This window comes from Diceros bicornis, chromosome 25 (assembly GCF_020826845.1).
Source record: "Diceros bicornis minor isolate mBicDic1 chromosome 25, mDicBic1.mat.cur, whole genome shotgun sequence".
Lineage (NCBI taxonomy): Eukaryota > Metazoa > Chordata > Mammalia > Perissodactyla > Rhinocerotidae > Diceros > Diceros bicornis.
The window spans coordinates 47,458,579-47,472,771 of NC_080764.1; the positions used below are offsets into that span (position 1 = coordinate 47,458,579).

The following is a 14,193-nucleotide window of genomic DNA, read 5'->3' on the forward strand; positions in this document are numbered from 1 at the left end:
CCAACTCTAAAGAAATGGTGATCTATGAATTACCTGACAAAGAATTCAAAATAATAGTTATAAAGAAGCTCAATGATCTACAAGAGAATGCCAATAGACAACTAAATAAAATCAGGAAGAGGATGTATGAACAAAATGAGAATATTCAACAGATGGAAACTATAAAAAAGAACCAACAAATTCTGGAGCTGAAGAACACAATAACTAAATTGTAAAATTCACTAGAGGTGTTCAATAGCAGAGTTGATCAAACAGAAGAAAGAGTCAACAAAGTTGAAGATAGGTCATTTGAATTTATCCAGTCAGAGAAGCAAAAAGCAAAAAGAATAAAGAGAAGTGAAGAGAGCCTAAGGTATTTACGGGACATCAGCAAGTGGACCAATATATGCATCACGGGACTTCCAGAAGGAAAGAGAAAGGGACAAAAAATTTATATGAAGAAATAATGGCTGAAAACTTCCCAAATCTGAAGGAGATGGACACCCAAATTCAGGAGTTAAGCAACATTCTACTAGACCGGATATCTGAAAACTGACTATATTTTTAATGGCCTTAAAGTAGTTTTATTACCCAGGTGAATTTACTTACTACTTTGCATGACTCTTACTCAGTGGAGGAGAAGACATTGTAATCAGACCTGCAGCTGTGTTAGTGTCTTGTTTGGGTGCAAAGGAGAAACAAGACTCCCAAGGGACAGGCCTGGGGGAGAGGATTATAGGAAGGCACAGCTTCCTCTTTGCCCTAGTGAACCGTACGACAGGATGTTAAGGTAAGGGAAAATATCCAACCCATAGACTATGGGTTGCTATGATGCAAGTCACAATCTCTTCCTTTGAATGAGTCTTCTCACCAAAGAGCCAAGAATGCCTTGAAATCACTAACTCTGTTCTAAACCTTATGCAGCTTGCTGTTTTATGTGGCTTTTCAAAGTCATATGATATAAAAGTAGTATCAGATACTCTCTAAAACCGTAGCTCTTAACGTCTTGTAGGGTAACGGACCCCTCGGAGAGTATGTTAAAAGAAAGCATGGACCCTAGTATCCTAGAAAAAGGAATCCACACACAAAAGTTAAGATAAAATTTCAGGGGTTCTACAGACCGTGTGAAGCCATCCACAGATGCTTTATATATCTGTGGGGACCCCAGGGTTAGGAAATGTTACTTTGATAGATACCGGTGCTGGCTGCTCATATCTAAAATGAAAGGGTAGAATAAATGATCGATGAGGTTCCTCCAGCCGGGAGTGAAGTACAATAGAGCATAAAGTCAAGTAACAAGCCAACCAAGTGAGGGTGCTGGTACAGGGCGTGGGGTGGGTGGGCAACAGAAAAGAGACAAAGACGTCTTGCAGTTGTTACAGCAAAGGAAGATTAAGACTAGAAACTGCAGAGATCCCAGCACCTGCGATCCTTTAACAACTTAAATCCAGAAGGCGTGTATATTTTCACAGCAAAATTCAGAGTCAATAAACAAGAGCGGAGAGCCAAATACAGCCTGAGTACCCCACCGAGAAATATTAACTAACCTCACGTGGAGTTATGACTGGAGCTACTAATTAAACATTTACTGAATGTGCAAAGTATTAAAAAAGGAGTTTATAATTTTGTTAAATGATGCTATATATTAATTTATGTATTATGTAAGTCACATGTGGATAACTTTACATTAATGAAATGTACACATGGAAAGACTGGAAATTTCCTTCAACAACTTTATTCTTTACAAAATATATAAATAAAGAAAACAATTCAGCTTCTCAAGTTTTACCACATTCAGGAAGAAAGTATTGCTGTCACCATTCTAAATTACTGGAATGCATTAATTTCCTATTCCTTCGTCTTCTAACTCTAGTGGCAAAGTGAAAACTGAATTTAAATTAAGTTAGACTGTGACATCATTGCCAGGGACAGACAAACAAAGTAACAAATACAGTCGTTTCCAAACAAGGGACGCCAGGCCCCAGGGAAGTGGCGGGAGAGGAGTCTACTGAGTCTTGCACTCGGGCACAGCTCTTCCTGAGGGCGTGCGCCAGGGGCCCGGCTGAGGATCCACTCGCTCCGCTCCAGCAGCTTGTTCTTCTGAGAAAAAAATAAAAAACAAAAGTCATCTCCTAAAAAATACACAAAAACCAAAGACGACTGGAATTGGAAAGGATGTTAAGACAGTAGAGACGTGAAGAGTGAAAAATGGCAACGTGGTCATTAACTTCCTCAGGTTTGGTCATTAAAAAGGTGTATTTCACTTCATCAGAGTTACAGAAGTTTACTCCCCATTTTCTGATAAAATGAATTGTTAAAAAAACAATGTTGTACATAAAACCAAGAAGTAATAAAGTCTTATTTGGAACTCATCAACTTGAGATTCAAAGTGAATGAAACATGAATTAATTGAGTTTGATTTTCTTTTACCCTACTTTTAGGAAAAAAAGATGGTGTGCTACACAAATAGTTTGTGTTTTACAGAATATTTAGTCATCTTTGGAAAACTTCCTTTGAGCCTTTAAAAAGCACTTCAGCTGCATCTATTTCTTTATAAAAAATATTTATTTTCGAATTATTATATTCATAAAAGTAAATTTAGCATAATTGGTCTTACCAAGTATCTTAAGTTACCTTTTATAATTAAAATTAAAAACTGACATTAAAATTTTTTTAGACTGATATTTTAGGGACTATGTCCTTGAATTCTGAATTGGTCAGTTTTTGATTTACATAATCCTCTAGACTACTCTTTTATTTATTTCACTTAAAATTAGTACCAGAGCGATCCAAACATTGATAAAATGAATTAAGCATTTGTATTTGTGGTTGGATTAATTCAGATCATGTACGTGCTTCTGGCACTTTCAGGTAAAGTCAAAGGCGATTATAAAACCTTCTCAGTTTACCAAACTCTTCTAAAATAGTGTGTGTGTGCGTGTGTGTACACACCAGAAGCTCCATGTAAGTGCTAGCTAACGGAAGTCCTTACATGTTTGTTAAACGATATTCAGTGAAGTGAATAGTCACAAATTTTTCCAAATTGTTGCGTGCTTTCCCGTATCCCCAAGAGCACTCTCAGACTGCGACTTGATCTAATCTCGATGTGCAGGGGATGAGAAGGGACTGATTCCTTCTTCGTCCCCAAGCAGAGCTCTCATGGAGAGCCACCTCTGCTCATGGCTCCAGATCACCGGGCAGCTGCCTCTGCAGGGTACAGGCCAGTTGCTTTGTCCCTCCGACTGCACAATCGGGAATTTCTGACAGGCAGGTGCACTGACACAGAGGGCTCTGGCCGTGCACACCAGCACAGGATAGATGCCGTGTGGTGAGAGAGCCTGTGAGAAACGCAGCATCACAGAGCTTCTCTTGCAACGCCCCCACCTCTGTGCACAGCGCCCCGTAGAGCTGGGGGCCCCTGACAGCACCCTGCTCCATCGATCAGGCGCCCAGACTGCTGACTTGACTCCTAGTCTCCCCCATCTGTCCACTTCTCTCCGTCTCCACTGTGCCTGCCCCAGTCCACGCTCTGTCACTCTTGCTCAGACAACGGTCATCAACTCGTGCTCCTGTTATTTGTTGGTTACCTCACAGCTGAGGTGATGTTTCCACATTTATACCCCATTATGTTCCCTTGCTGTTCTTTAACGTCTTCCAAAGGCTCCTCTAGCGTGCTTTCAGGATGAAGTGAAAATTTCTCTATACAACCTACAAAGTCCTGCACATCCGGCTCTTCTCTCTCTGGCTTCCCTGACTTCACCCACAGAAGCCTGTGGGCGCTGTGCTCTGGCCACACGTAATTCTTCCAGCTCTTCCCCTGGTTATGATCCCTCCTACGCTGGGCCGACACTGTTCTATCTGCCTGAAAGGCCTTCCCCTCTCCTTTGTTAAGCTAACTCATATTAACCTCTTAGATATCAGTTCGCTTCTTCAAGGAAGACTTCCTTATATTCCTAAAACAAAACCTATTCTAAGCCTCATAGTCTTTTGCGCTCTAGAACTGTGCTTTTTTTGACTACTTGATCACTGTCTATACCTACTAGACTGTGAGCTCTAGGAGGGCAGGGGCCATGTCTGGTTTTGCTTATCAAAGTACCATCAGGGTCCAATATGTGATATGTAGTTGGAGACCAAAAAATTCTGTTGATTGAATTAATTAGTAAGTAAATGATACAAGCCTATGATCTGGCTTGTGTAAAATAAATATGATGCTATTGGAAATACTGGCCTGTTGAATTGATAAGAAAGTCTTTTTCAGTAAAAGTAGTTTTGTTTATAGGGTAGTTAGTGTCTGTCCTTGAGAGAGCTGCTTGTCTATCCAAGGGAAAAGCTGAGGGTTTAGCAGGCAGAATGAGACTTCCCTTGGGGTAAAAGGGGATTCCACTTCAGTGCTGGGCTGTGGAGAAGCTTCTCATGGAGAGAGCAGACGAGGTCTGTGTGCTGTAGCTTCTCCACGACGTCTTCTCTTGTCTACACCTGCCCTTTGGGGCCACATGTTACAGATTAATTCCAACCGTTACCCCCGATCTCCAAGTAACCAGGATATTTACCCACCTGAGCAGAGGCCTAAACTTGAGTTATCAAAATAGCAAACTGGATGAGGTGCTGGAAAAGACTTTGATCGGCTATCAAAAAACCAAGATTTTGGTGATTCCTTTGGCACAGGATCTTGTAAATCCTGTTCCTTGCATTGAGAAGGCGTACATTGTCTCTTCTTAGAAGCTGGTCCAGTCACCTTAGGAGACTTGGGAGAACTCGCACAAGTCGCTTCTTTGAGAGCCTCTCTTGTAAGAGTTCTCTCCTTCCATGTTTTGACCTCATTGAAAAGATGATGGTTATTGCTTAAATGTGGGGAAAAAAGAAAAGAGATTGTGAGACTGCTTAATTCCAGAAATGTATTCATATTTACATAAAATTTTTTTCTTAATGGTAGTAAAATATACGTAACATATAATTTACCATTTTATCATATTTACATTTTAATTTCAACCTAAGGCTTCCTGTTTGGATTATTTCCACAGCTCAGAAGATGAAATGAGGTCAATACAAATTGCATAATTATAGTAAATCTCCGTGATCACGGAGTCTTGAAAAGTATGACATTAGGTTTCGAATGAGTCAGTGATGTCATACAGAGTGGTGTATCTACTGATACTTTGTGGCAGTCATTTGATAAGTTAGTCTTCTGGATGGATGAATCTTTAATGTACCTTTGTTATTTTAAAAGAAGTATTACACTGTGCTCGTCTGGAGTACTTACAGCCTTGCTTCCCACAGGAATGCCGCCTGCATTTACCCAGCTCCTCCAGAGAATCCTGGGAGCAGTCCTGGCCCCGCTCCCCTTTGCTTGATCAGGCAGCCAAGCCTGTTCACACGACCTCATACTTATGTCTCAAATCCATCTCTTTATTTTTATCCCCATTGGTGCCATTCCAGTCCATGCCAAAATTACCTTTTGCCTGGACTACAACAAACAGTCTCCTACTGGGTTCCCCTGTACTGCTCTAGCAGCCAGAGATGCTGTCTCAGCCCATCAGGCCCCAGCTTAAAATCCTCCAGTGGAGGTAACCCTCCCACTACGTCTAGGACACCACCCCAACTGCCTCAGGATGACTGACACTGTGTGCTCTGGACCAGCTGCCTCTGGCATCTCATCGTGCACTTACTCTTGCTCATTCTCTGTGCCCTGGTCACACTGGATGTCTTTCTGTTCCACCAGCTGGTTATCCTTGCTGACTCAAAGCCTGTGCACATGCTGTTCCCTCGGCCTGGAAGGCTTAGCCGTTTCTCCTTTCATTGAGCCTAACTTCTACTCATTTTTCAGATCCACTCTGATATATTAGTTTCTTGATCACCACCCTTCCCCATACCTAGATAAGGCGTGATGCCTCTGTTACAGCCTTTCATAATGTCCTATTTGTTGTTTTCTTGTTGTTGTTTAATAGCACTCATACAAAAAAATCGTTATTTGTATAATTATTTTTTTAATGCCTATTTTTCTTCTATTGCATCATTAGTAGAGATTAGCACAAGATTCTAATCTTTGGTAGAAGCCAAATAATTAAATTTTTCAGAACTGTTTATAAAATAAAAGTAAATAGGCTACAACAGTGGACCTCAGGTATTCTCCTTTGAGTAGAGCCTCAGTGACTTGGGTAAATTTGTGGCATATTTAAGCTCTCCCTCAAAGATCATTGTTTACTTTTTGGTTCTTGGCTTAGTTAAAAATAGGTCAGTTGATGGGGCCGGCCCCGTGGCTTAATGGTTAAGTGCGTGCGCTCCGCTACTGGCAGCCCAGGTTCAGATCCTGGGCATGCACTGATGCACTGCTTCTCCGGCCATGCTGAGGCGGCGTCCCACATACGGCAACTAGAAGGATGTGCAACTATGACATACAACTATCTACTGGGGCTTTGGGGGAAAAAAGGAGGAGGCTTGGCAATAGATGTTAGCTCAGAGCCGGTCTCCCTCACCAAAAAAGAGGAGGATTGGCATGGATGTTAGCTCAGGGCTGATCTTCCTCAAAAAAAAAAAAAAAAAAAAAAAGGTCAGTTGATGAGGCCAGCCCCAGTGGCCTAGTTGTTAAGTTCAGCACACTCTACTTCGGTGGCCCAGGTTCGGTTCCCGGGTGCAGACCTATATTGCTCTGTTAATGGGTATGCTGTGCTGTGCTGTGCTGGCAGCCCTCATACTAAAAAATAGAGGAAGATTGGCATGGATGTGAGCTCAGACAGAATCTTCCTCAGGAAAAACAAAATAGGTTGGGTTGCTAGACAGTAGACCTCTGGAATGGTGCTACCATTCTTATTCCTTTTAAAAAAGACATTGCATGAGCTCTAAAAATTACTTTCCCCATATGTGTGGAAGGTTGCCAAATGTAAAAAATATATATGTACGTGTACATATCATCCTCTCCCACATGTAACCGCCATAAGCATAATTTCTGTATCCGGTAAGCAAATCTTACCTTAACAGTTCATTCCTTTGCTGTATTAGCTGTTCATTTTGCTGCTTTAACTTGGAAATTTCCTTTTCTAGCCGTATATATTCACTTTTCAAAATAAGAGCCTTTGTGCTCTGTACAATGCCGCTGCCACCTCCACAGGTTAAGGGTTTCTTTGAAAGCTGAGAATCAACATGTTCTGATATCACTATGGGAGGCAAATACACAGAGGGGTGGTAATCTTAATTCTCTCCAAAGTTCAAAATGAAGGAAACATTACTAAGTTAAATAAGTCACTATAAAAACCAAAACATATCAAGCACCATCTCCCTGGATGTCATCCTTGACTTCCTCCCCATCCCTCATCTCTTATGCCTATTAGATCATCGATTATAAATATCTCCAGGGCCGGCCCAGTGGCACAAGCGGTTAAGTGCGTGCGCTCCGCTGCGGTGGCCTGGGGTTCGCCAGTTTGGATCCCAACACGCACCGATGCACTGCTTGGCAAGCCATGCTGTGGTGGCGTCCCATATAAAGTGGAGGAAGATGGGCGTGGATGTTAGCCCAGGGCCAGTCTTCCTCAGCAAATAAAGAGGAGGATTGGCAGATGTTAGCACAGGGCTGACCTCCTCACCAAAAATAAAAAATAAATAAATAAATAAATAAATATCTCCAGAATCGCCCTGCTTCTCTCCACCCACCAACTCTACCACCATAATCCGCTATGATCTTTCCCCGTGGTGGCAGCACTGAGAGCTGTCCCTGTCACCCCCCACACCAGTGGGGTCTCTCCCCGTGATGGCAGCACTGAGAGCTGTCCCTGTCACCCCCCACATCAGTGGGGTCTCTCCCCGTGATGGCAGCGGTGAGAGCTGTACCTGACTGTCACCCCCCACACCAGTGGGGTCTCTCCCCGTAATGGGAGCGGTGAGAGCTGTCCCTGACTGTCACCCCCTACACCAGTGGGGTCTCTCCCCGTGATGGGAGCAGTGAGAGCTGTCCCTGTCACCCCCCACACCAGTGGGGTCTCTCCCCATGATGGGAGCGGTGAGAGCTGTCCCTGACTGTCACCCCCCACACCAGTGGGGTCTCTCCCCGTGATGGTAGCAGTGAGAGCTGTTCCTGACTGTCACCCTCCACACCAGTGGGGCCGCCTGGACGGCTTCTTCCACACACATTGCGTGTGGTATCCACTCCCAGGCATTCAGTGTGCTCTAACTACTCAACACATATTTGTTAACTAAATAAACCGTAGAATGATATTAAAGCATATATTATTAAGTATTTTACACTGTGTGTGTAATAGTAACGTAAAGAAATGTTTTGTAAATTTTAGGTAAAACTGCATAAAAATGTGAGGTGCTTATAAAGTTGGATAATCCACTGGGTCACTGACTATTTACAAAGGAGGGGTAAAATGTGTGTGGTGAAGATAGTCAATGTCCATTTTCTTTTGAACTACTTTGCATTCAGGTACAATATGTTCCTGAAAGTCACTTACAAATCAAGAGTAATGATCCTGACCCTCCTGTAACAACAAAAGTTCTATTTTTATCCCTTGAAGTGTTCCAGGTAGGAGCTGCGATTGAGCTGCAATAACACTAGGGCTGTTCACACTAAATATGTGCTAGACAACATCTTTAACATGATCTCTATTTTTTTTACATGAGTGGACGATAACACACACAAATATCATCTTACGTTTGATGACAGTTAGGACGTTCAGTGTTCTTTCACACAACTGAGTCTGACTCTGACAAGTCTATATAGACTCCAGGCGGTCTGGTGCTCTCCCCACGAGTGCACATGCCGTCACATGACAGCCATCGGCCTGGAGACCTCTGACCCTCCCAAGTCTACACAGAATCCAGACGGTCTGGTGCTCTCCTCATGAGTTCACACGCTGTCACGTGGGGGCCATCCGCCTGGAGACCTCTGACCCTCACAAGTCTATACAGAATCCTGACGGTCTGGTGCTCTCCTCATGAGTGCACACGCCGTCACGTGAGGGCCATCAGCCTGGAGACCTGTTTCTGAGTTTAGTTCAATGCTGGTCCCACTACATAAAGCTGCCCCAAGTACTGTTCAGCATTTTCTATTTTCAAATGAAACACAAGAGACAGAAATATGGGAGAAGGTATAGTGTGAGGAATGTATATGCCAAAATTTGATCACTAGATTTGAAAACTGGGCACTTGAGATAACTTTCAAAGAGTTTGCCAGTAAGCATCAACTCTGTATTTTCAGTACTAAAAACAAGTAAGATAATATTGACTTATTTTTACTGTGTACTGATTATATTTTTACAGTGCACATGGTTAAAATCTATTAAGACATGCTTGTATTTTTATTAGGAAGGGTGCTTCTACCCTGAGAGTTAAGTCATTCTTTTATAGTACTGAAGGTATCTTCACTAATATGTAAAGATCTGATCGTGCAAAGGTAAAATTCATATTTTTCCAGAATCTATAATGGATAAACAGCTGAGATTACAGGAAACGAAGGAGATGTCAGAGGATAAATATGATCCCAATGAATTCATTTTAAAAATAGTTCTTTCTAAACTAGTGATTAATTAGGTTTATTCTTGACTGTCAAATATATGCGTAGCCTTCAAAATGTGTAAGTATATTGAGAAGTAAGATGGAAAGGATCTGGAAATATCAGGATTTTCTACTTACTTGAAGTATCTTGGGCCTGTTGATTTCTTCTAAGCTTTTCTCTCAATACCCTTATAACTTCTTTTTGATGTTCTACAGTGGCTTTTGAAGAAGTAATTCTATTGAGGACAACAACAGGAATATGTAAAATGCCTGCAACTCATTTTTAATGAAGAATAAACAGAACTGCTGTCAAGGATTCCCTGATAAGATACATCACATTGACATAATATGCATAAGCAGCGGCAGATCAGCTCCCAGGATACGGCCCTGGTATCACGCACTTTATAGCTGTAAGTAACACCACCACATTGTGAGTGTTCTGTTTGCTTGCAGGGGCAATTTTTTTTAACATTGAGAAACCAAGTCTCTTTAAATTTCTGAAAGCCCAATAGCTATTATTTGGATATTGAGCAAAATTACATTCAGGGGCACCATAAAACAAATAACTGGGTTGTTACCATGAGGTCCTAGAAGCATCTTGAAGCTACAGCAATTACCAGAGCGTAAAAGCGAAAAGCAGCTTCCTGTCTACACTGTCAGGCAAGCAAACCCCGGCTGCAGCTCTGATCTGAGCTGACACAGTCAGAGGTCAAATTCTGCTCCTTGTGCCCAGTAGGGAAAGACATTTTGTGAATTGTTTGCTTTAGCATTAATCAGTAATGCTAAATTATGAGACCTTCTGCCTTTCTTAGAGACTGAAAGAATCTGCTGATTCTATCTTATAAGTAAAACTGCTTTTTACAATGATGAATTTAATAAGTATAAGCTCCACTAAAACCAACAGTCCTATCGACAGAAGGCTGGTGAGAACGCATGAAGATTCAGAGTGCTATGTTTTGGGCAAAATTAGATAACATCATTAAATATTCATTAAACACTTACAGGAAGAATAAAAAGTGTTAGAAGTCAGAGGGGATCTTAAGAAATCCTCTAATACAAACCTATCCTTTTATTGATTATAAATGTGAGGACCAGAGAGATTAAACAGCTTGCAAAAGGTGACATATTAATAAATGGCAACATTATATTTCTAATTCAGTTTCCCTGACTCTCTGTTTAATGTCCTTTTTTTTTTTTTCGGTGAGGAAGATCAGCCCTGAGCTGACATCTGTTGCCAATCTTCCTCTTTTTGCTTGAGGAAAAAGATTGGCCCTGAGCTAACATCTGTGCCCATCTTCCTCTATTTTGTATGTGGGACACCGCCACAGTGTGGCTTGATGAGCAGTGTGTAGGTCCGTGCCTGTGATCGGAACCAGCAAAGCCCGGACCGCCGAAGCAGAGTGTGTGAACTTAACCACTAGGCCACTGAGGCGGCCCCTAATGTTCTTTTCATTATGCTGTACCACAAAGAACTTTAGGCACGCTACTATATATGGTACTGCATGTAAACAAATCAATAAAAAGAGGATATGCTCCCAGGCACTAAGTACTACAATTTAAAAGGAAATACAACGTTTACACAAAAACACAACAGGAAGAACAAATGAAATTAAGAGAACCAACAGAAACCTTAGTCAAACTGCTAAAAACACACACACATTCTTGGGGCCAGCCCAGTGGCACAAGCGGTTAAGTGCGCGCGCTCCTCTGTGGCGGCTCTGGGTTTGCCAGCTCGGATCCCGGGCGCGCACCGATGCACCCCTTGGCAGGCCATGCTGTGGCGGCGTCCCATATAGAGTGGAGGAAGATGGGCATGGATGTTAGCCCAGGGCCAGTCTTCCTCAGCAAAAAGAGGAGGATTGGCAGATGTTAGCACAGGGCTGATCTTCCTCACAAAAAACAAAAAAAAACAGAAAAAAAAACCACACACACAGTCTTAATATTCACTTTCAAACATAAAAAGGCCATTTTTAAGCTATTTATATATGATTGAGCAAGAAGCATGCAAACACATAGTATGTTAGTAATTGATCAGAATTGTGCTTGTTTTTAAAACCTTTGCATACGTAATGAGAATTTAATAAATTTAAAATCTGTAGATGTTTGTATTTATTTTACAAAAAGCAATAACAATATCTTAACATATTTTAAAAAGTTAACTAATACAAAGAAATTTAGACAGTTTAGAAGGGAAATTTAAGCTATTAAAGTCATATTCAATTGAGACAAAGACATACTCCTTCTCCAACTCCTTGGCATTTCTCATCTTCTCTAGGTCTATTTTCACCAGTTTTGTTTTGAGATCTTCAATTTCTTCTTTATAGGGCTTAGCTCCTAAAGCAACTTTCTCCTAAATTTTTTAGAGAAAAGAAAAATAAAGTAATTTTAGACCAGTTTCAAAGACTTGTTAACTGCCTTGATCTGGTAGGAACATTTTAAAACAGCAAACTCCAAATATATGAAAAGCAGGAAAGGCACAAATTTTAACCCTAAAATGAATAATAGATATTTGATGTGAAGTATATTTAAGCTATTGGAAGCTAATGTGAATTAGAAAACCTATGACTGCTATTTCTTAAAACAAATTTTTTTCCAGATTAAAAAAACAATATACCTAAGCAAAATGAAACAGAAAGGTTGAAAATAATGAAATGGGTAGACAAAGGTAAATCAGGAAAATGAGATGAGAGATGAACAGCAATATAAATATCAAAGAAGAACTGAACTCAAGGCACAAAATCTTACAAAACATTCGTGGGGATATTTGTGCTCAAGGACAGTTCAATCTAGTGATAGAAAGGCACCTACTTTCCACTCAGAAAAGAATTATTCATATATAATACAAACATATATATATACATCTTTTTTAATAGGTTTAATTTTTTACAGCAATTTTAGGTTTATAGAAAAATTGAGCAGAGACCCCCGTATACCCTTGTTCTCCCACTAGTTTCTCCTATTATTAACATCTTGAATTAGTGTGGTATATTTGTTACAAATGATGAGCCAATATCAATACATTATTGTTAACTAAACTTCACAGTTTAGAGTTTACTGTTTGTATTGTACACTCTTTGGGTTTTGACAAGTGTGTAATGACGTGTTCATCATCACTGCATCATATAAATTAGTTTCACTGCCCTAAAAATCTCCTGTGCTCCACCTATCTATCCCTCCCCCTGAACCCTTGGCAATCATTGATCTTTTTACTGTTTGCCTAGTTTTGCCTTTTCCAGAATGTCATATAGTATGTAGCCTTTTCAGATGGGCTTTTAAAAATTAGCAATATGCGTTTAAGATTCCTCCATGTCTTTTTGTGGCTTGACAGCTCATTTCTTATTCTTGCTGAATAAATCATTCATTTTTTCTATCACTGTTAGCCATACAATGGATTACTCTTAGATATTGAATAATAAACCCATCTAAATAGGGACCCAGAGAGCTCTTTATTCCTCTAGGCTTTCCCCCCAGTCCCCATAAAAACATGTGCACACTCACAATGGCTAGCAAAGACTAAAAATATGCAAGCTTCCAAAAATGAGAAGCTCAACTTAAGGAGATCGATGAGTGGGTCAGACGAGCCCATTCGCGGAGGAGCCCGCCGTTTGCTCAGTCACAGCACCAGTAAAAGACGCCGGCTTTCTGGACCAGATGCTGATATCAGGGACTCCCTGAGCATGTGACTGGCTGGAGTGGTGTTTTCTAAGAAACTGCCATACTGTCTTCCAAAGTGGCTGTACCATTTGCGTTCCCACCAGCGATGAACGCGAGTTCCTGGCTCCACTCCTTGCCAGCATTGTGTTGTCAGTGTTTTGGATTTTGGCCATTATGATATTTTCAGATACTGTGAATGTGTAGTGGTATCTCGTTTTTTAATTTGCACTTTTCTAATGACATATGATGTGGAGCATCTTTTCATATGCTTATTTACCATCTGTATATCTTCTTTGGTGAGGTATCTGTTCAGATCTGTTGCCTACTTTTTAACCATGTTGTTTGCTTTCTTATTACTGAGTTTTAAGAGTTCTTTGTATATTTTGGATAACAGTCCTTAGATATGTGTTTTGCAAAGATTTTCTTCCAGTCTGTGGCTTGTCTTTCACAAAGCAAATGTTTTTAATTTAAATGAAGTCCAATTTATCAATTTTTTTCCTTTCATAGATTGTGCTTTTGCTATTGTATCTAAAAAAGTCAACGCCAAACCCAAGGTCACCTAGATTTTCTCCTATGTTATCTTCTAGGAGTTTTCTAGTTTTGTTTTTTACATTTAGGTTTATGATCAATTGAGTTAATTTTTGTGAAAGGTGTCCAGTTGTTCAGCACCATTAGTTGATAAGACTATCCTTTTCCATTGAATTGCCTTTGCTCTTCTGTCAAAGATCAATTGACCATATTGTGTGTATTTATTTCTGGGATCTCTATTCTGTTGCATTGATCTACTTGTATACATTTTGTTTTAAAAGTTCAAAGAACTCTAAAAACATTTTATTCACTTATGACACAAAAAAGAAAATTTCAAGGGGCTGGCCCACTGGCGCAGCGGTTAAGTGCGCACGCTCCTCTGCTGCGGCCCTGGGTTCGCCAGTTTGGATCCCAGGCACGCATCGCCGCACCGCTTGTCAAGCCATGCTGTGGCGGCGTCCCATATAAAGTGGAGGAAGACGGGCATGGATGTAAGCCCAGGGCAGTCTTCCTCAGCAAAGAGAGGAGGATTGGCAGATGTTAGCT

General features: G+C 40.9%; 1 protein-coding gene across 6 annotated transcripts in view; it reads right to left on the minus strand.

The window, feature by feature from the left end:
* Nucleotides 1–1,596: 1,596 nt before the first annotated feature.
* The window catches only part of LOC131421879 (centromere-associated protein E-like), a 79,474-nt gene continuing 66,877 nt past the window's right edge, over nucleotides 1,597–14,193 (minus strand). For 3 of the 6 annotated variants that reach the window (XM_058568787.1, XM_058568786.1, XM_058568790.1), the window contains 5 exons: nucleotides 11,703–11,815; nucleotides 9,604–9,701; nucleotides 6,947–7,130; nucleotides 4,534–4,820; nucleotides 1,600–2,079 (listed from right to left, as the gene is read on the minus strand). In XM_058568787.1, coding sequence (XP_058424770.1) covers nucleotides 1,985–2,079; nucleotides 4,534–4,820; nucleotides 6,947–7,130; nucleotides 9,604–9,701; nucleotides 11,703–11,815 — 777 coding nt within the window. In that variant the 3' untranslated portion in view covers nucleotides 1,600–1,984. Of the gene's footprint in view, nucleotides 2,080–4,533; nucleotides 4,821–6,946; nucleotides 7,131–9,603; nucleotides 9,702–11,702; nucleotides 11,816–14,193 lie in introns of all 6 variants that reach the window. The other 3 variants (XM_058568788.1, XM_058568789.1, XM_058568791.1) reach the window with 2 other exon arrangements.